Source organism: Podarcis melisellensis, assembly GCF_964234715.1.
Source record: "Podarcis melisellensis genome assembly, chromosome: 5".
Classification (NCBI taxonomy): domain Eukaryota; kingdom Metazoa; phylum Chordata; class Lepidosauria; order Squamata; family Lacertidae; genus Podarcis; species Podarcis melisellensis.
In genome coordinates this window covers 18,112,055-18,134,100 of record NC_138537.1, presented here as the reverse complement: position 1 = coordinate 18,134,100, position 22,046 = coordinate 18,112,055, and the positions used below count along the sequence as shown (strand labels likewise).

Here is a 22,046-nt window from a genome sequence, read left to right as displayed (position 1 = left end):
GGGTCCACCAGATTTTTTTCTTTTTCTAAAACTGAAATCTACACTGAAAGGCCACAGATTTTCCAACATTTCACATGTCCAAGCTGCTGTGACAAGGGAACTGAAAGCAGTATGAAAAGAGGACTTTTCCAGAAGTTTCCAACAGTTCTACAAACGTTGTCAATGGTGCATTGTATCAGAGGGGGGCCTGCTTTGAAGGCCTGTATGTTCAAATATTTCAGATGTCAGATTTCTGTGACCATTCACTGAACTTTCCAGTTACACCTTGTAGAATTGGATAGCATTGTGGCCATTGTTCTCAAGTAGTTCTTTGACACTTAATCTCACACAAGGTCTTGCCTTGACTCAGGATAAATCCAGGGTAGTCCTCCATTTTGTCAGCTTCGTTGCTAACTATTCTAAGGCACCTTGATTTTTTCATATATAGAAATGTTGACTCTTAAGAGTCACAACCTAAATGTACATTTTCCCAATTCCTATGATTGTTCAATTAAATATTCTATGGACTATCACCACTGACACTCACCATGAAGAGAAAATTATCACATTATGAGTCCCATTTTACATACCTGCTCATCATGCACTTTGCTGGAGAACTTTAACCTAGCCATTATCTCTCAGTTTAACCTAATTCATATGGTTGCTGAGGCGACAACAGGTAGGGGAAGGAACCTACTGCCCTGAGCAAAAGGGCAGGATTAAAACAGAATGAATGAATGGTCATGTCTACACACAACTTACATAGGGTATCTTAGCTGCTCTCATTGCATCATAAAGATCGGAGATTTCTGTGTCATTTCCATATCCATAGCGGCACAATTGGAATCCCAGACTCCAGTATGGTGGCATGACTGGACGTCCAATGAGCTAGAAATAAGAAAATTAAATACATGATATTTGTGTTACCTTACTCTGGCAAAAAAAAAAGCAAAATGATAGTATTTTTAGTATAGGCTTTGTAAGATAGTTTCAGATGTATTACTGAACCACTTACTGCAGTGTATTCCTGAACCACTTGTTCTGGAGTTGGTCCCAAAACTACATAGAAGTCCAAGATCCCTCCAATAGTACGGTAAGTCAAAGCAGGAGTTGGTTGCAGCTTTACCTCTGGAAATTCATAAACAGGAAATGAAACTATCAAAATGACCAGTAATTGCCAAAATAACCCTCTTCCCCACCTGCTCCAGCAGGCTGGCTAAAAATAACTTGGGCCCCAAGGGCATTCCCATCAATAAATGAGAACTTCCTAGAATTCTCAGGGAATGAGCCAATCTCTCATTTCTTAAGGTAGGGGCACCTGCCAGTTAACTATTAGCCTGTGACTTCCACAAATAACCTTTGTGTTCGCTAATACTGTTTCCTGACCATGTCACAGGAGACTGACTTAACTTGAAATATGGATGTTGCACCAACCTTTGCGCTGTTGGTGCCCTTGCTTTCTGAAACTGAAAGGTTGAGCTCTCTATAACCAATATCAAGGAGTTCAGTGCAGTGCGGGCACAGTGGAAGGTGTTTCGGATTGGCTCTGCCACTGTCTCCACCACCCCTGCTGCCAATATGTAAACAGACAGGGCGCTTACCAAATAAGAGGCACCAACTCAAGATCTCATTCCAGTATGGGGGAAATGGACTGTAAAAGTCAGGTTGGGGACTGGCATGGCTCACAGGCCATACACCTGTCAACCTGAGACAAACTGTGATTCAGAAATGCAACGTTTTCAGAAAAATGAAGGGCGACTTACCCATTCCATTGCTGTTCAGCAAGAGAACTCCGTGAGCATTTCCATCATTTTCTAGGCCCATGTAAAAGGGATGAACTCCATAAGTATTAAGCTTGTACTATAATCGTGGAGGGAAAATAACGTGCTGTGAGCAAACACCTTGGCCAATTGATTTTCTCCCCAGCATGCTTCTACACATGTCAGCAAGGGTTACACATTTCAAGATCACAACAAGGTAAATATTAATTTCCCAATTTTTTTCTCATATTCTGCCTTCAGATTGCCATGAGCTGAGATCATTCAAGCAGAAAACTATCATAAAAATACATAAAAATACATAAAAAATGAAAGTTTCTTAAAACGTTTAATTTTTAGGGGCCAGGAGAGAGGGGATAAAGTGTGGGTGTACATCTGTGTGCGCAATGTATACTACGATTGAGCTGTAGTGCTCTCTAACATTCACACAGCTCAAGCATGCACACATCCAAGGTTCTGTGGGGGCTCACGGTGCATTCTAAGCACCTGGGACTGATGTAAACTTCTGTTGATTCTAGATTTCTTGTGTATTACTGCCAGAGCCATGTGCCTCTCATGATTAACCACTGGAAGCAGAAATTGTGAGGGGTGGGACTCACCATTAGCAGTGGCTATAACCACTACATGGCAGGTATATAGAAATAATAATAATAACAACAATCATAATAATTTCCCTTTGGTATTATTTTTATAGAAAATGTTGCCTTTCTCTGGGAGTACACCAGCACAGTGATTGGGTCCAAATCGGAAAAGAGTGGCTTAAAGAGTGGCTTGGGATTTAGCCAATCCCAGGGCATCACCTCAACCCCATCTTCCTCTTCAGAGTGCCCTGGTTGAAGACTCTGTGCATGTTTGACAGCTGAGCTGGCAAAAGCAAGCGGAAGAATGCTTCCACTCCATCCACTGCCTTGCATCCCAGCCTGGTATAAGGGGCTGGTGGACTGCAGCCTAATTATTTCGATGGGACGCAAGTGCAACTAATTTAGTCCAGATTCAACACATCCCAATCTTTTTAGCTGAACGTTGTAATGAAGATGGTAAAAGAATGAACTCACCCCAGGAGACTGGTCCCTTGCAAACATCCCCCAAGTATGCCAGCCCATCTCATGTCGGAAGTGAGCATGCTCTGTTTCACCAAACCCATACACGTACTGTGAAGGGAGGCGAGTTGAAATCTGAATGAACATGTCGCTGAAGATGAAGCCAGGTACTTGAGAATCCCAACTGCAATCAAAATATTCAGCAGTTTTCATTAGAAAGAAGAAGAAAGCAGACTGGATTATATTTCATATATGAGGATGGCAAGGTTTCAGAACATTTGCAGGGTGAAGCGGGGGGAACGTCATTGCTGATCATCAGATATTGTGACACTCAATGTTACAGTGATGGAAAAACCTTTGAGATTATATCATAATGGGCATTTATTAGCTATGGTTGATCAGTTCATTCTACAAGGCCTCTATGACACACTATCAATAGTAAAGAGGAATAAGTCTATCCTGTAATGCATATATTTTTCCCTCAAGAAATGCTGCTAATTAATATTAGGTTCTAGATTTGCGTTGATACAGCTTTCTCTGAGGGTTCCACTGTGCCTTCAGGATGATGCAGAGTTTGCCTTCAACCTTCCTCCTATGCCCTTGTCACCACACTTCTGTTTCTCATAATGAAACTATATCAGATATTTTATAGTAGCTGACATGTGTGGTAGGGGTGGGTGTTGAAGTTCACACCTCTTCTGTTTTGGATAGTCGTGGTCTGAGAAGAACTTCAGTGAAGTCCTGGAGTATTCTGATGATGTGTCATTTTCCAATGATTCATGGTGAGCAATGTGTGAAATTTGAACCTTGACAGGTCTAGCCAACATGTTGCCCTCTAGATGCTGTTGAACTCCACTTCCCATCAGCCCCTCTAAGCATGGTCAGTGGTAATATGACATCAACCTCTGGAGGACCGCATTTTAGCCATGTTCCTTTAGAACAAACCTCTTTTAGATGCTATGCTTAGGCACATTCCCCAGGGACCTAGGTTCTCAGAACATAATTAGCCTCAACCATGCTATTTCTGGTAAAAAAAAAATAAGAAGAGGTGCTGGTTCTCATATCTTGCTAAATTTGCTGTGGGTGCCACCACAAAATGGCTACCATGGCTAGCAAAAATAGTTTTTCCCCTCCCAGAGCATATTGTATCCAGTCCCGAACCTCACCTTGTCTTATATTCTAGTTTAACCTTGCCACACTGCAGAGCAGGACATACTGAATGTCAAGAACCCAGGAAGATGTAGTGTTCCTAGGCCTAGTATTAAAATCATGGAGACTGCAGATATATCAATAGCCTTTAGGCCTGTGATGTCACACTCGCCTACCTACAATCGCAAGGAGTGTCCCCAACAGAACAAAGCTTTAGGAAAGCTCATCACCTAGGTAGACCTGCCTAAAAACTGACTGTGACAAAATATTTGAGTCCCATCAGTACTTCTAATTTTAGCAATTCTCAAAACAGTGGGTTGAGATGGGGCTGGAGAAGGATATACATCAACATTCCTTCTTTTCAAATTTAAAATGATGAGCTGTTGTGGCAGAGGTGGGAGGAACAATCAGAAATCATTTAGAACCTGCGAGGGAAATATTTTAAGCACCAATGGTGCTGAAAAGGGATATGATGATCTATAACATATCTGCGATGCTCCCGTCTGCTTAATGGTGTGCTTGTCTCTCTGTGCTATCTGATCATTTGAGATGACAGGTATGGAGAGGAAAAGCTAAACTAAGCTTAGTCTGTTTCCTGCTGATCCTAAAAGAAACAGAGTGAATACTGCAGTTCACAAAGTATTTACCCAAAGGCTTACAGGAGAACAGAACACTTCTAGGGGTTTTAACCATGAAACAGTAATATTTTCTCAGTTCACCCATTCTTTAAAAACTAGCATAGTTACACTGAAATCTATTATGTGATCCTTGCAGACTTTTCCAACTTTATCTAAACCCTCATCTCTATTCTCCACCAAACCCCATGACCAATCACCATTTTAAATTTCCCAACTTTCCTCCATATTCTGCCTTCAGCAGCCAGGGTGACATGGGCCTAAAGTTAGACTTTAAAATGGTGTGGCAAGCATGAAGTCACAGCCTAACAAATATGCATAGCATATTGTTTACTTCCTTGATAATTGACACAGGAGGATCAATGACCCACGCAACAATCCACCTGATTCTCTTTCCTTCTAAATTCAGTTTTAAGAATGATATTCATAGTTTATGCTAGTTACCACGATAATAAAGTTGTATAAAGTGGCTTGTTCATACCCTTTCAAAGGTCAGTCAGTGAAAAATAAGCAAGTAAGATAAATTGGTGGACGACTGGATAGATGAGAGTCAAATACTCAGAGCTAGCTAAGAAGCAAATAATAATAATAAAAAGCAGTAGGGAAGTTTCTTAAATAAATATAACTGTCATGTGCTAATTTTTGCAGAAAACAGGCCTTGAATCATATGATTGCGGAAATACATTGCAAGTAAAAATAAGACCATCTGTGTAAGTGCCATTTGAGAAAAGAAGCAAAACAACAACAACAACCACATCTCTGCCCCCCACCCCGTGAACTTTGTAGTAACTTGGGGAACAACTTGGTTTGTTTTCACACTTGTTCTATTCATTGCCCAGTTGTACAACCATCCACTTACATGACTGTTCCAGTGCTTCTGCGCCTAATTTGAATACCAAATGGATTGTTCTGAACTACCACATCATAGAGGCGTTTCTCATAGGTGCTTGCAGGTGTGCTGGGGACGTTCAGTGGCACTGGGACTTCATACCTTTTGTTACTGTAATCATAAATCTGCAAGGAGGAATGGGTATTGCTTCCTTAGAACAAAGATGTTACAGAACATAGATCGCAAGGCTGGAATCTTCCTGTCCGTCCCCCAACCTGCCCCATTAATAATAGTAAATCTCTTTAAAAACAACAGAATCTTCCTTTTGCTTTTTCGGGGCAAAGGAGAAATGTTGTTAGGGCCAGATGAACAGCTGCACACAATTCAAAATCCTTGATGGGTAGCGCCATCAGCAACATTTGGGAATATATTTCCTCTTTCATATTTTGGAACCAGCAAGGTTACAACTGCTTTGCCAGGCTATAACTAGTAGTATGAATCAAAAAGCTTTTGTGATTGATGCAAAAGTCACAGGCCGATTGTTTCAAGATAACTAGCTGCAGTATTTGCCTCGAATTTACCTTAAATTGAAGCATGTCGTTCTCATGGTATTTCACCTCCAAGCGAAGTGTGTCAATGGGTGTGACAGAAACTCTTGGGCGTCTAACAGGTCCATTGCCTCTGCCAAGGTTGACCGTTAAACCGGAAGGTGTGTACTGAATTTCTTCAACAGTATAACCATCATTGGATGGGTAGTAGCAGAATGGGACAGGTTCAACAGCTGGCTGTTGAGAGAAAAGACCTTCTTGTATATAAGGCTTAGAGGCTCAAGAGGAGGCTTTCCAATGAGGTGAATGGAAGATGATATTTTCATTAGTTCCAGACACAATTTGTTGAACCAGGAAGTACTGGAAGCCATACTCCCCATGAATTCCAGCAACAAATCCTATTTTCATTTGTTAAGAACCCTTTGTTGGTGTTAAATGGCTCACCAAGTCTATTTTGACCAGGTCTGCAGATTCTATGGCTCCCTGAGTTTCAACCCATAGCCACTATGCCCCAGTAGAGAAATTATATGGCAGATTCTAAGTCACCTGCAGCAGAGGTGTGAACAGAAAGAAATCCATTGGATCCCTCTCAGTAGGGAGAGTTAAGCACGCACTTAAGCAAAGAGGAATCCAGAAAGCAAAACTTTAGCTGGATCTCAGCCAAAGATAGCTTGGCTGCAGTAGTTACAGTGCTGTGTGAACAGGGCCTGAGAATATTTGCAAGGGCGACTATGCAGAATTAGATAAACTAACAGGAAGGATTCGAAACCGGCGAGACCAGAAATTCACAGAAGACTGGAGTAAATTTACAGACTATTTGAAAAGTAATTGTGAAGAGCAGATGATGTTTGTAGGGTTGCAAGAAATTGTGTGAGGAGTATTATTAGAACTAATGTAAAAATGGACAAGGGGGAAGATGATTTGTTAAGAGATGTAAAGGCAATATAAAGTTAAGAAATGCATAAGAAGTGGTTAAAACAGTGGATCATCAGAGGTGCTGATGGAAGTCCAAAAAGATTGTATAAGTGATAAGTTTTGTGGTACATTTTATAATTTATATGTTAAAATTAATTTAAAAAATATTATTAAAAAAGAGAATATCGGCAAGGGCAGGAAACATTATCATCAGCACTTCTAATAGCAACAAGGTGGTGAGTGCTACCGGGGCTGTAGCCAAAACTGGGCAATCTATAAACAAGAGGGAAACTAAACTGAAGAGGCAAGAAGCTACCAAACAACAACAATAACCTGATGGGAACTGAGCGTACCTGCTAACCATGGAATGTTGAACAACGTTTTTGGGGTTAGGGGAAGAAATAGAGCAGAATGGACAAAGAGAAGAATGCCCTGCTTGGAAGGAATGACTTCTTGGAACCCTGAACAGAAGTGCTCCTTTTAAAATCGTGGATACACTGAAACATTTTGTTGCCAAACCCACTTTCTACATTTATTTACCAAGCCTGCACCACTGCACTGAAATGCTTATCTTTTTAAAAACAGGACCAAATAAGTTTCAAGAAAAATGCAGCAAGATATTGAGAAAGAACAAGAGGGACAGGCATACTTGATGTCTGAAGCGGCATCTTCTCTCACATCCATGACTATGAGTAAAAGGGAAAGGATTGAGACCAGTGTGCTGTGCTCATGGCCAACACACCCCTAATCATCAAAACATATATGGGTTTATACTGTATGTGTGTTACTTACACTCCAGGTACAGCCAAGAGCCTCACATTTTTCTTTTGTTGCATCTGGCTCAAAATGACAATCAAATCTGTTACTGTCACCGAAGACCTGTTCCCAGGAGACTCTGTGATCTTCTCCCAGTTTAAGCTGAAGGTTTGTTATGGTGGCAACCTACAAAAATGAAGAGTAAAATCCAAGTTGCAAATGCCACATGCATAAAAACTGTATTTATTTATTTATTTCATTTATGAATTGCTTCCCATGAGGGGAGGGGGGTTATGTTTTGGGGAGGGGAAAGGGAAAAAATGGGCGGGATAAAATGTCATGTTGAAACGACTAATAAAAAAAATAAAAAAATGAAAACATCGGATAGATAGATAGGATAGATACAGTATTTTTCCATATATAAGACTACCGGTATATATTTCCTAAATTTTTGAAGTTAATTTTGAGTCCCAAAAAATAGGGGGTGTCTTATACACAGAAAAATACAGTAAATTCTAGTCTGTATATATAACAGATTTAAATCCACTATAGATACGGACTGGAATATATCTATCGCATATTTCTTGTGCCTGATAGTTTACAAGTGGCAAAGGAGAGGACCCTGTTTTATGGGGGTTACAATCTAAAGTTCAGCACACAAAGAAAGGCATTGTGGGAGGCAGATCAAGGCATAAGACACAGCAAGGGACAAAGCAGAGGCAGTAGCTAAGGGTTGTAAACCTGGGGGAACAACTGCCATTTGCATTTGAGTGCAAATTCTTAAGGGGGAAGCTGCCTTGAGATTAATGACTGTGCAATAGATGCCTGACTATTAATATTCAGAAGACCAATATCCATCCAAATCTTGGCTTCTTAGTTCAACATGTATTGATTTTTTTTTTTTTGGGGGGGGGGGGAATCAAGGTTGCATGGTGTATGCACATGTGCTAACTATTTATGACTGCAACAAGAGGGCCAATAGATTCCCCCCACCTTTGAAACAGGTTTTAAGTGACCGAACTGCATCCACAGAGGTGCAGAACTCTTTGAAGGACTCCTATCCAGCAGGCATTTGTGGAAAGACCATGTGACCCAGGAACAGCTAGTATGGTGGGGCATGGCTGCTTATGGGGTGCTTATAACAGTTAATGCTCTAGAATTGTATAAGAATTAGAGCCAGTGTGGTGTAGTGGTTAAGAGCAGTAGACTCGTAATCTGGTGAACCGGGTTCGATTCCCTGCTCTTCTACATGCAGCTGCTGGGTGACCTTGGGCTAGTCACACTTCTCTGAAATCTCTCAGCTCCACTCACCTCACAGAGTGTTTGTTGCGGGGGAGGAAGGGAAAGGAGATTGCTAGCCGCTTTGAGACTCCTTAAGGGGAGTGAAATGCGGGATACCAAGTCCAAACTCCTCCTCCTCATCCTCCTCCTCCTCGTCCTCCTCGTCCTCCTCCTCCTCCTCCTCTTCTTCTTCTTCTGTTCCCTACTGCTTAGCAGCAGACAATGATGTGGATCATATATAGGCAAGCTTGGACCTCCAGATGTTTTGGGACTACAATTCCCACCATCCCTGACAACCGGTCCTGTTAGCTAGGGATGGTGTGAGTTGTAGTCCCAAAACATCTGGAGGTCCAAGCTTGCCTATACCTGATATGAATGCACTGATGCTAAGAATGTGGCAATTTATAATTACACATCACAGAAGAAATGAAGGAAGTGGGTCAGTGGGTTTAGCACAGTGCAAGTGCAGTGTGCAGGGACTCGCTGAGCAGGCGGCTTGGTTCGGGGGTGGCTCGGGGGCCGGTTAAACGACCCCCATGGGCCGCTTGTGGCCCATGGGCCTTAGGTTGCTGACCCCTGCTGAATAATATATCACAGCCTACTTGAGGTTGGACATGTCTGACATAAAGCAATGGTTGGTGCTCCTTTTACTATTTGTCTGTAACCTGATCCTAAGCACCATATAACACATAGCATAAGAGATTCACTTCCATGTGTTTATTCAAAGACATTTACCTTATCTGCAGCACTGTAAGTGACTTGGAGATTTTTATTCTGAACCACACCATTTGAAGTAACGGTCACTCCTGTGGCGTTATAGGGCAATCCAAGGATTCTAAGTTCATCAAATATCAAAGTATTTGAATCTGTATAGCCGTTCTGTGCCACTGTCATATATAAGACATTCTGAAAAAACAAAAGGTATGCAGACAATATTGTTACAGAAATCTTGCAACAAAGAACGACTATAGTTATGCATATCTGTGGTTTTCTGTGAGTAATCTTAAGGCCAAAGTAAGTCCTGCAACATAGAAATGAACACCAGGTCATCATTTTCATTTTGCTGATTTTAAATATGATATGTTTGACAAATTTTGGGGGGGAACTGCAGTTGAAATCTAGCTGTTATAAAATAAGTGGTTCACTAGAGCTTATAGAAGAAAATCAATGCAATTTAGACTGCACGCTTCAGAGTTAAACCCTATTGAGTTGAATGGGACATATGGTCAGATAAGTGTTTATAGGATTACTGCCTTACGAACGGAGAACGTATGTTTAGTACTCTTGTGTAAGTCACACTGATTTCATGTTAGGAAAAGAGAACAAAACTGATTTCTCTAGGATTTTCTCTACAATAGTGTTTCCCAGCTGAAGCATTAAAAAAATTATAATAATGATGACACGTTTCACAGTGATTATCAAAAAAGTTTGAGCCTTGAAACAGTGGCTTAGAAGGTAATTAATAAATCAATAGTAATAATATTATAATAAATTTTCTGTCTATTTTCAAGCATGGGGCGAAGGTGGAAATGTACATCCTGGCTTGTCATGAATCCGAAGCAGTCTAACACTTCAGAGTGCTGTGTCTTCCAATCAGTTCTTCTCCATTCTATATTCTACATTCTACATTCTACATTCTAAATTCAACCAAATTTATGTACTGATAAATTGCTACAGTCTAGGACTGTAGTAAAATAGATAACTGGGTCAAGTTCAAGATTTCTGTGCTGATATACAAAGCCCTGAACAACTTAGGTCCTTATATTCCAGCCAACCACTGGAAGCCAAATTCAATTAGGCCAACTTAAGTTAACATAGTGGAAAGCACACCAGAGCCAAACTCCATTCAGGACAATTTTGGGGGCAATGTCATCACATCTCTAATGCTAATGAAAATATACTTACATTGGTGACATTAAATTGATATAAGAGATAGTGTCCATTTTTCACTGTATCTAAAACATAGGGAAAAGAATGTACAATTTTTAACCAATGTGTCACAAAACAAAGATGTATTAATTCATATTGACCACAACATGAGGTAAATTACTCTGCAGAACTGTTTGTAGGTGTGTGTGTTTTTGTACGAGGGGGAAAAAAATCAAATATCAACTTCTCAAAATTTGCCGTTCCTTCTGGAAGACATCTGACATGCAAATCATGTAATAACTAAATAAAAAGTATTTTGGTTTGCATGTTGTTTTAAAGGTGTGAATCTGTTAGATTTTTTTTCTTTAAATGCAAAGTGATTCAAATTGCTAATTTATTGAGGAAGTTACCCTGCCAACCACCCCACCCCCCGCCACCTTGCCAATTATCAGTGATGGTTCTGGCTGCCTTGCCCTCCCAAGAAGCTCTGTTCCCTCCAAAATCAGACCAGGAGTGGAACACAAGGGAATGACCACGCCATGAAGGCAGTACAGCTGCTGCCACTATACATCAAGAACAGAAGCATAATGAGCACTGGTACAGATCTGCAAATTATCTTTGTGAATCATATGTTAAGGCTCACTAGAGTTGTCAGCTTTTAACCCGCAGCTGTGGTTTTTAACATCAGTTTGCTGTACACCAAACTTTCAGATTTGCTCGGAACAAGGTGCTGTTAAAAGACACAAGATGAGGCCAAGGCCTTTTTAAAAAATAATAATACATCTGTCCAATTTGCAACTCCACCTCAGCACAGACGCAGTCACTGCTCCGAGGAGGAAAATAAGGGGGAAGTGTGTGTTGAATAATTTACAATTTACTCTGACATTCTAATATCCTGAGCTTTACGCATGGGATTCACTGCACTTGTGACATTTCACTCCCACTCTCATACTTTCAAAGTTCAAAATTGCAAAACAACATGGCATTATGGAGAAAGAAAGCTTAATAAACGGTATGCCTGTCAAACGCATACACAACGTTTGGAGTCGCACTACATTTCAGTCCCAGAGAATCAGTGTTACAAGGGTTCTTTTCCTACACTAACATCTGTTAGCAAGTGCGTGTGATTGTGTGTGTTCAAGTGCAGCTGAAGAAATTGCCCCAGCATAGAAAAAAGTACAGTCCTGATCTAGAGCTTCTGATCAGATACAAGAACTCTAATATGGATATTGAGTTAATGCACTTTAAAGGTATTTTCCACAAATTTTAAATAAGACTGGGACAACTACAGGAAACACTCTAGGCAAATCTAGCTCCCAGGTGATCAAACCAAATCTTAATCAACTTGGAGGGAGGATTGCCAACAATTTCACATGTAACTATAAAAGGGAGCATGTTTTCAAGTTATAAAAAACAAGGGTTGTAAACTGAGTGAGAGAGCATCTGCTTTGCACATAAGAAAGATTCCAGGTTCAATTCCCTGGCAAGTAGGGATAAGGATGTCCCCTTGTCTGAAATCCTGGAAAGCTGCTGTCAGTCAGTGGGGACAGCACTAGGCAAGACACTCTGACTCTGTGTAAGGTAGGTTCTTTTGTTCCTCTGGAGAAGAAAGAGGCTGTTGAGAAGGGAGAATGTAGAAGCCAACTTTTCCTATGCTATAAATATTGGCCATGGGCGGGATTCACCTAATGAGCCCCATCAGTCGTTGCACAACGACTTCTGCTTCTGCAATGTGGCTTTCTCTCCCCCTCTTCCCCCTGCGTACCCCCCAAAACTGGGAGACCAGGGAGACCCACACAGCAGTACACAAGGGGAGGACAGGAGGGATCACTCCATCTGGCAAACTGCAATGCTTCCACAAAGGGAACATTGAATCATAATGCAACATTGAACTCCATCCCATTTCTTTGAAATACAAAGCATGTTTTAAAATACTGTTCCCAGAACTTCTAAGTTTCTCTGCCCACAGATAAGATGGAGAATTTGAAGAGGCCATCTGCACACATCTGGCTTTTATACAATTATCACTTCCATTATTTTTACATTAGTGGGCTTACCTCTGGTTACACCATCATCCCAGAATAATTCTCCAATTGCTTTCCCGGCATCATCCAAGGCAATTATAAGTCCCATAGGTTTTGAACGGCTATTAAAAAACAACACATGGCTATGTTTTACAGGGTTCACAAGAGCTCAAGGATTACAGCTTGACAAGTTGTCATTATTAGAATGTGGACATCATCACTGATCTACTGTCTGCACTGTAATGAATGTGAATACGAACATGTCATTCATCGTCACAGACATTGATAACGTCCTGGGAAAGAAGAAAACTTAATCTAGATGCTAAACCAAATAAGCGCCTCCAATCATTGTAGCATTGTAGAACCATTCATTTGTTCCACTCACAGAGCAGCTGAGAACATATGGGCTAAGTAAACTTAGGTGGAGCAAGGGACACTTCTTGTACATTCCTCCTAGAATGAGACCTTAGTCGGCCGGCTACTGTGGGTCATTTCACATCCACAGAAGGAGAAATAGACTCCAATGAATTCTACTGTACTTGTTCCTCAATAAGATAAAACAATAGCTTTCAGAAAACTCCACTCCATGGTCTACAATCATAGAAGTCATGGAAGATTAAATTAATGGCTCACAACCTAGCCATCAGTACCTGTAAACAGTTGTGTTAGCTGGTTGTTGAGTAGGGAAGATGTAGCCTCCTCTGAGGTGAAGTCCTATTTTGTCTGCCGGGAGACTCAGCTGAACCGTTTGCTTCCTCAAAGGAAATACTACACCCTAATATTTAAGAAAATGGAGGACACAGTAGATATTTACAATATTCATAAGTTAGATACGTACAATATCCATAACTTCTATCCAAAGTCTTATATCAAAACTTGCAATCTCCTTGTAGAATCTCAAGAAAGTGTATAATAAAAATAATTTATTTACTAAAAGATTATGAAAGCTGAATGCTGAAAACAACTTCTTAACACCATATTTCCCTACCCGTTACAAATGCTGGTCATCCAATTATACAACAACTTTTAGAAGCCAAAGCACCAGAGCACCAAAACAGCACCAAGGGAATTTCATTTCCTCTTTTCCCCAGTGCACCCCCAAAATCTTATGTATCCTTCTAAAGCTGATTTTGAGGGCTCAAAAGGAGCTGCAAAGAAGAGACGTTTAAGTCCACTTGTGCAAATCAGTTGACTTGCGTGGCAAGGACCTGGACACCCCCAGCTTCCCTGGAAATAAAATATACTGGGTTAATGGGATAAATAAGGCCACAACTTTATTGGTTACAGATGTGAGTGGTACTGGCTTAGGCAATTGGGTGAAGCAAGACTATAACCTGACCCCTGTATGCTCGCAGGAAGTCTCTTTGAAGGGTTAACCACCGGAGGGGGGAGCCCTTTGATGTACATCAAATGAGCGCACCCCCCCCCTGGGTCACTGTTGGGGATGTGCCATAGCCCCAGCCCACGCCCAGGCTTCGGACAGGGACCACACCCCTGGAACCCTTACCATGGAGGGGCAGGCGGAGGCAACAATCTCCCCTCCCATAAAAGGCTTTCCCAATGCCTAGCCTCACAAAGTTGTGATGATTGCTACAAGGTAGGCAAAAACCAAGTGGCTAGATCAGGCTTCCTCAACCTCGGCTTTCAAGATGTTTTGAGACTACAATTCCTATCATCCCTGACCACTGGTTCTGCTAGCTAGGAATCATGGGAGTTGTAGGCTAAAAACACCTGGAGGGCTGAGGTTGAGGAAGCCTGGGCTAGAGCCAATTCTGCCAAGTGGAAAAATTCCTACCCGGCCCCAACAACCAGGCAACCGACATAGCCTGGAGAAGAGGAGGTTAAGGGGTGATATGATAGCCATGTTCAAATATATAAAAGGATGTCACATAGAGGAGGGAGAAAGGTTGTTTTCTGCTGCTCCAGAGAAGTGGACACGGAGCAATGGATCCAAACTACAAGAAAGAAGATTCCACCTAAACATTAGGAAGAACTTCCTGACAGTAAGAGCTGTTTGACAGTGGAATTTGCTGCCAAGGAGTGTGGTGGAGTCTCCTTCTTTGGAGGTCTTTAAGCAGAGGCTTGACAACCATATGTCAGGAGTGCTCTGATGGTGTTTCCTGCTTGGCAGGGGGTTGGACTCGATGGCCCTTGTGGTCTCTTCCAACTCTATGATTCTATGATTCTATGATTCTAAGTCATAGCAAGGTCATAGTTGAATCACGAAAAAGAAGGTGGGTGGGCTGGGAGATCCGATGACTGGAAGCAGAAGGGGCAGCATCTCCAGCTGCGCCAACATTTAAGTGGGTGGAGCCATGCTCCTAAGCAAGCCCAATTGGTTGGGCTGAAGGGGCTGCAACTGGGAACCCAGCTGATGTGGGTGGCTTACCTCCACCCACTCCAGGGTTGGTTCCTGCCCGCAAAGCAGACTCTCCCTAAAGGGGAGCTGACCTAGCAGAACAGGAGTGTTGGGTGACACCATCAGGGTTTAGTCTGAACCAGCACACATGAAAACTTATGCAGAACATTTCCCTTTTTTTCTAAAAGAAAACAAAAAGTTATATACTTACTGTCTCATAATCATACCAGGCAGCATCAGGCATGTATGCAGTCACTATATCTGTACCCTGAAATTTAAATAAGCAAGAATTTCACTTGTCAAGTGAAGTCAAGCTGACGGGATGACACAAAATCCATAGGTAACAGTAATTCCATAATAATAAAATTACAGAATAGATTTTTTTTTTAATATTCCCCTTAAGGGAATTGAAGTTCATCAGAAAAGTCTCCTGTAGAAGCCTCAGCAAAAATGCCTCAGAGCTGTTGCCCCATTCATTTCACTGTGACTTGGATAGGTGAGTATCCTACTGGATTTCTTTCTAGCTACAGGACCTGTGAAACAGCTAAATAATCAGTCAGAATTATTTTCATCTATATTCAAAATAAAACACCAGTCAGCAAATGCCAGCACACTAATGCAGGAAAAATAAGAAGACCAAACAAGACCATGTAAGTGGATCAAAACCGATAACCAGTCAGCACCTACTGCCAATTCAAAGAATGTTTGAGAAAGTTCAAATTTTAAATGATAAATGCATTTTTGGTTCATTTTTTGCAGGCGTGGGGAACCTTGGGTGCTTCAGATGTAGCTGAACCAAAACTCCCATCGTCTGTGCCCATTTGTCATGCTTGCTGGGACTGATTCAGCAACATTCAGAGATTCTGCAAAGCTTACTTAGCAAATCAGGAAGTTCTCGTTTTAGAACCAATACATTTCTCCCTAATCCCTATGCCCAGATAAGTGCATATAGGATTACATGGTAGGGCTATACTCAAGATTTGGCCAAAATGAAAACATAATTGGGCTGATTCAGGCCCATTTGTGCCCAGTCCCAACTGGGCTGAAGGAATTACAAGTCACCACAGAGTGGTCTGATTTGAGCAAATCTGTAGCACAAAACAGTGCCTCAGAAAACCAGACTGTGTCCAAACTGTTGCAATTATTAAGTTATGGCACCATATAAGGAACACATTAGGGAGGGAAGAGTGGGGAGGATAGTTTGAATGATCTTACCACACTCAACACTCTCCAATCACAGCACTTGGGGAGAAGGTGGCAAATCCTTAAAATGCAGAACTCTCCTTAAAATTCACTTCTCTTATAAAGTGTTAGGTGGCATTTGCTGAGCTTATGTTTGTTTTCTATCCTTTCCCAATCCATCCCAGTCCAATCTTTATCGTTTTTAATAAAATGTTTGTTACCTTTGTTTTAGCATTCCCACCCACTCCCATTTTGGCTCTGTTTTATGTAAGGTTTATTTATAGCTGTGTTCGGCTTTCTATTTCTGTCTTTTATTTGTATTTTGTTATGCGTTTGTATATCTTCTGAGTATACTGTACACAGTCCAGTACATTATTACAGTATAGCTGTTTTCTGATTATTAATACTGTACCTCCAACTGCTAAACAGGCACCAGATAGCAAGCAATACAACTGCCTAATTGTGTGGTGAATAATTAAATTTTCTTCTTATTGGTAATTCTTATTAATATTATTATCATTGTATCCAACTGCTAACTACAAACAAGAAGCAGCCAGCTTGTGTGACGTAGCCTAAGTGAGGTTACACAATTTCATTTTATCTGTTGTTATTAACAGGTCAGCCAGCCAAATATTGTGGGCATATCAGCCAGCCTTAATAATTTTCTTATTATTCAGCATTATTACTATTATTATGACAGTTATGGTTCTGATAATCACAGTGAACATTATTTATTTCAAATAAAAATTTTATTTTCCCCTCACTCACTGCAATCTACCCCATATGACAAGGTTTGTTCCGTGACTCAAGTGAATATGTTACTCTTTTCATTGCTGACTATCCGTCCCTCAAAAAAGACTTCTGTACCTGTATTATTCCCCTCATACATATATTCTTGCTGCTGTGTGCTGGTGTCTGCCTGAGGCTGCCTGCCCATGCCTTAAGCAAGGCGGGAGTTCACTTTCTTTTTCTTTCTTTTAACTTTCTTTTAAAAAGCAAATTTTAAAGGTGGCTAGCTTGCAGGTTATTAAAATTAGACATACCGCATCCAGGACTGGAGTAATAAGAAGACCAGGCCCCCACAGGAACTGCCTGTCAATAGCCCAGGTGGCTGGATCTGCATAGAATCTAAGTGAAGAAGACAATGTTAATATTATATTTGTTGACAGAAAACTTATTGTGTTACACTTCACGGTTTAGTGGCATCTGAATGTCCTTCCTTCCTTCCTTCCTTCCTTCCTTCCTTCCTTCCTTCCTTCCTTCCTTCCTACCTTCTCCGCTCCCCGTTCCTTTTTCCTTTAGCATCGTATGCATCAGATTGTGAACCTGTGAATCTGTACACCTCTTAGGGAATTTCAGGCACTTTTACAATTAACAACTTAATTCTGAAATCTGTGGCAAAAAATGGCAAAACTTCAAACTCGGAAGTTTAGAATATATTGGCATACTTTTTGAATTCCACTGATGGCAAGAAACACGCTTCTGTACTTCTCATAATTTAATATGACACCCTTGTAATGGAGTACAGTTTTATCAGATGAAGGCATCTCAGAATTTGGCAGTCCCACTTGCAATATACATGTAAAATGCATACCTTTAATTCCTTCCCCCTTGTCCAAAAAATATGCCTACTTTTCACCCACAAAGCTCAGGGGGAAATGCATGGGTTTCCTGGCCAGTCACCAATTTATTTATTTATAGAAGAAATATATGAACCATTTTCCATTGTATGTCCCACTGCAACTTATGATTAAAAATAAAAGATACCAAACCATATAATAATGGGTCACTCAGGTCACTCTTTGCATTAATGGAACTTCAGAATGGGAGACCATAGTGTGCAACCCAAAATATTTTAAACTGAAAACATGCAACATTGCAATCAACCTCTCCACATTATTTTATTTCAGCATAGAAGAGAGGCTTGTTAGTGCTCCTTCTGCTGACCAGCTTGACTTCATATTGCTTAGATTCATTTATAAAAAAATATTGTAACCCCCAATTTATTTATTTATTTATTTAAAAAATCAATGTGGTTTACAATAACTATACATATACAGTAAACCTTCTTCGTGTGCCTCCTCCTCGAGAGGTCAGGAGGGTGGCAACACAAGAACAGGGGCTTCTCTGCAGTGGCTCCCCGTCTGTAGAATGCTCTCCCCAGGGAGGTTCGCCTGGCACCTTTACTATACACCTTTAGGCGCCAGGCGAAACCGTTCCTTTTAAACCAGGCCTTTGCCTGACTTGATCTACACCCTAAACCCTTTTTTAAATGCTGGCTCTTTTGTGGGGGGTATTATTGGGTTGCTGTTTTTGTTTTGATTTTATGTAAATGATATTTTATATGAACTGCCCTGAGACCTTCAGGTATAGGGCAGTATAGAAATTAATTAAATTAACAACAACAACAACAACAACAACAGTTCTCTTCTCTGTGTACCGAGACTTCTAAAGAATTTAACATTGTGAATAATCTTTAACATTAAAAATAATTCTAGGAATTCCGGGAGTCTATCGAATGAAAATAAAGAAACTTGACTAAGTTAGGTCCATTCGTTTCAATAGGTCTACTTTAGCTGAATACCACCCCCTGGATTTAAAACAGAATAATGGAAATGCATCTTATTTTATTCTGGATCATAAAAAGAGGAACATCGAAGGTCACTCCCCTTCACAAACCATTTTTTCTTCAGAGGGAAAACAACAGACTTACTCATGCTGAACAGGTCTTGAAACTGTATCTCCCCGGGAATGTGCTCTGTAAAAGAGGGTATAGAGATACGGTAGCAAAGTGTAGCGTATGTTCAGGTAGTGTTTGGTTGTGTTCATCAAAAGAGAGTTCTTCCCCCAAAACGCAGGGTCTTTATGCTGTAAGGGAATGTTACAATTGTTATTGACACAAAGAAGGAGAATTTAAGCCACTAAAAACTGGATCTGTTTGCTTGCTTGCTTGTTTGTTTTTTAAAGGAAACCTACATTGCGTATTTCTTCGTTGTGACTCCGAGAAAATGGGTAGAATGCTCCAAGTTGATACCACCGCCGGCAGAGTTCTTCGTCAACATCATAAGCGAACCCACAGATATCTGCTCCAATCTGAAAGTTATGTACACATAAGAAAAGCGCTGAAACATGGAATGACTTTAGAATTAGATCTACATGCCTAGGTATATATTCCTAACTTTGTACTAAGGTAAGCAGGGATCTTGAAGTCCTCAGTTTTGATTTAGTTCACTATTTCATTCCATTTATTTAATACATTTATAAACCTGCAGAAGAAAGGCTCAGCAGATGAGAACTATTGGGGATGGCCTTACCTTACCTAAGGACCAAAGTCAAAACACTTGTAAGGTGTTGAGTCTTAAGACTATTATGATTTATTGAATTGTTTGCATATATTTTTGAGCTGGTTGGTAATACAAATTTATCCAAAATTACGTTTCAGAAATGAAGATATATTCTACCAAGCCATCCTATAATATTGCTACTGCATTATTTGAAAGATATCGTCCCTGAATCACACCTGGAAGCTGCAATGAATATGTTAATTGCATGGAAAATAGTAAAGAATGCTAAGAAGAGCGGGGGGGAGGAGGAGGAGGAGGAGGAGAAGAAGAAGAAGAAGAAGAAGAAGAAGAAGAAGAAGAAGAAGAAGAAGAAGAAGAAGAAGAAGAAGAAGAGTTAAAGTATCTTACATAAGGGTATCCAAAGAGACCAAATTCCAAAATTCCTTGTATGGACCATTTAATATCATTCCAGGTAGCAAAATTATCTCCCAGCCAATGTCCTGTGAGTTTTCCAGACCCAGCAAAAGTTGATCGTGAAAGAAGGAAGCTTCTCTGCCCAGGGAAAACTTTCCGGAGAGCACTGAAAACAAAACAAATTTGTAACATTAGAGCAGAAGGTGGACTTCTGCTAACTTGAAAGTACTGCATTCTTGGTCATGTCTCTCAGATCATATGCTACTTCACTGATGCCTTCAGAAATATTGCCATCCCAATCAGTTATAGGACAGAACTGTACAATCAGAGAATGTTATTTTGCCCCCCATCGCTTATCCATGAGATTTTTTATCAGTTACAGGGATGGGGCTGGATATATGGTCCATAAAACCAGTGCAGCTGATTGTGGAGGGTGCCAACACTGGCTTCTTATGGCAGTTCAGTCTGCATCTTTCTCCACTGGGACAGAGAACAGGCCGTGAGCCTTAAGTCAGCTACAACAGGTTAACCCTGTGTAGAGTTTCATCTTACGAGTTCCTTGTGAGGCAAAAATATAGGGGCATAGGCTGTTTACCAACGATGGACCAGTGGAAAAGGAAAATATGGGACATAATGCTAATGAAGAAAATTATGTGCTGCAAAAACAATTCTGAGACAGAAGGATACGATCTAAAGAGGTGCTCAGACTAAAGTGCACACCGTTTATTGCATGCAGGAATCAATGTAAAACAAAGTGGTGTTTATGCATATATTGAGTATGGTATAGCTAGATGTATTTTTTTTTCTTCTTTATTTTTTAAAGGATATTATCTGTGGCATTCTGAGGAATGTGGAAAAGCAAATATGGTCAGGGTTGATAGGAATTGTAGTCCAAAAACAGCTGGAGACCCAAGCTTGGGAAACCCTAGATTTTGACTTCATTTATTCAAACATCTAATCTGTAGCATTCCCTTTAAATGCAAGGTTGCCCCTGACTTGGTATGGATATGCATACTGCCAAGGGCAACAGCTAGAAGACATAGTCTTCTGCTACCCATCGTGTTTGGGCAACCCCTTAGAGTACTCTGAAGATCACATCAGCCATATGTACAGGCCACTGGAATCAAGAGGGGTGCTGTGTAGCATCCCTTCAGGGAAGTAAAGCATAAGGGATTTATTTGTGTAAGCCTTCCTTCATATGCCAAGGGGCTCAGCAAGTTATCCCACTCCTCTCTTTTTCCTCTATCCTGTACCAAAGCTTCCAGCTATGATCTAACAATGTGGCAGCAAGCTATGGCTGAGCCACCTGGGACTGGTTTGAGTGCTCCAGACTTTGCAGGGTGGAAGAGAAAGCCTGTGTATAGCAGATTGGGGATGCTGATCTAACTGAGCTTTGATTACCAATATAAATCAGGACATTTCATAAAAGCCCCCTACCCCACCGCAAGATCTGAGCTGTGACTCTACTTTGCAATGTAGGATAGGATACTTTTTTCCGACTTACTCAACATTTCATCAATTATTCTGCATTCTTCTCAATCAAAGCCCATTACAGTGGCACCTCGGGTTAAGAACTTAATTTGTTCCAGAGGTCCGTTCTTAACCTGAAATTGTTCTTAACCTGAGGTACCACTAATGGGGCCTCCCACTGCCACCGCACCACCGCACCACGATTTCTGTTCTCATCCTGAAGCAAAGTTCTTAACCCAAGGTACTATTTCTGGGTTAGCGGAGTCTGTAACCTGAAGCGTCTGTAACCCGAGGTACCCCTGTCCTTGCAAAATAAAAAAAACCCTTTTTGCAAACCATCTCAAGCGAGCTAAAGAAGAAAACAGTGGGTTCCTTACTTATCAGTAGCTATAGTCATGAAATATCCATAGAGGCTGTGGACATCATAGTGTTTGCCTGCAACCTGCACTGCATCCATGCAAAGTGTCTTTGAGTACATGACTTGATCAAGAATCTCTGTAGAAGAAAAGCAGAGCAAGTTACATTGAAGTAAAT

General features: G+C 40.9%; 1 protein-coding gene across 1 annotated transcript in view; it reads right to left on the bottom strand.

Moving 5' to 3' along the window:
* Positions 1-22,046, bottom strand: part of SI (sucrase-isomaltase) — a 250,836-nt gene that overhangs the window by 51,004 nt on the left and 177,786 nt on the right. Inside the window, exons 15-31 of the mRNA XM_081910668.1 lie at positions 21,890-22,007; positions 20,037-20,208; positions 19,321-19,437; positions 19,058-19,212; positions 17,388-17,472; positions 15,374-15,430; positions 13,454-13,578; positions 12,837-12,925; positions 10,816-10,865; positions 9,646-9,816; positions 7,666-7,815; positions 5,992-6,195; positions 5,441-5,595; positions 2,813-2,981; positions 1,743-1,839; positions 995-1,107; positions 742-867 (exon numbers count right to left, since the gene is read on the bottom strand). Coding sequence (XP_081766794.1) covers positions 742-867; positions 995-1,107; positions 1,743-1,839; positions 2,813-2,981; positions 5,441-5,595; positions 5,992-6,195; positions 7,666-7,815; positions 9,646-9,816; positions 10,816-10,865; positions 12,837-12,925; positions 13,454-13,578; positions 15,374-15,430; positions 17,388-17,472; positions 19,058-19,212; positions 19,321-19,437; positions 20,037-20,208; positions 21,890-22,007 — 2,153 coding nt within the window. The remainder of the gene's footprint in view (positions 1-741; positions 868-994; positions 1,108-1,742; positions 1,840-2,812; positions 2,982-5,440; positions 5,596-5,991; positions 6,196-7,665; positions 7,816-9,645; positions 9,817-10,815; positions 10,866-12,836; positions 12,926-13,453; positions 13,579-15,373; positions 15,431-17,387; positions 17,473-19,057; positions 19,213-19,320; positions 19,438-20,036; positions 20,209-21,889; positions 22,008-22,046) is intronic.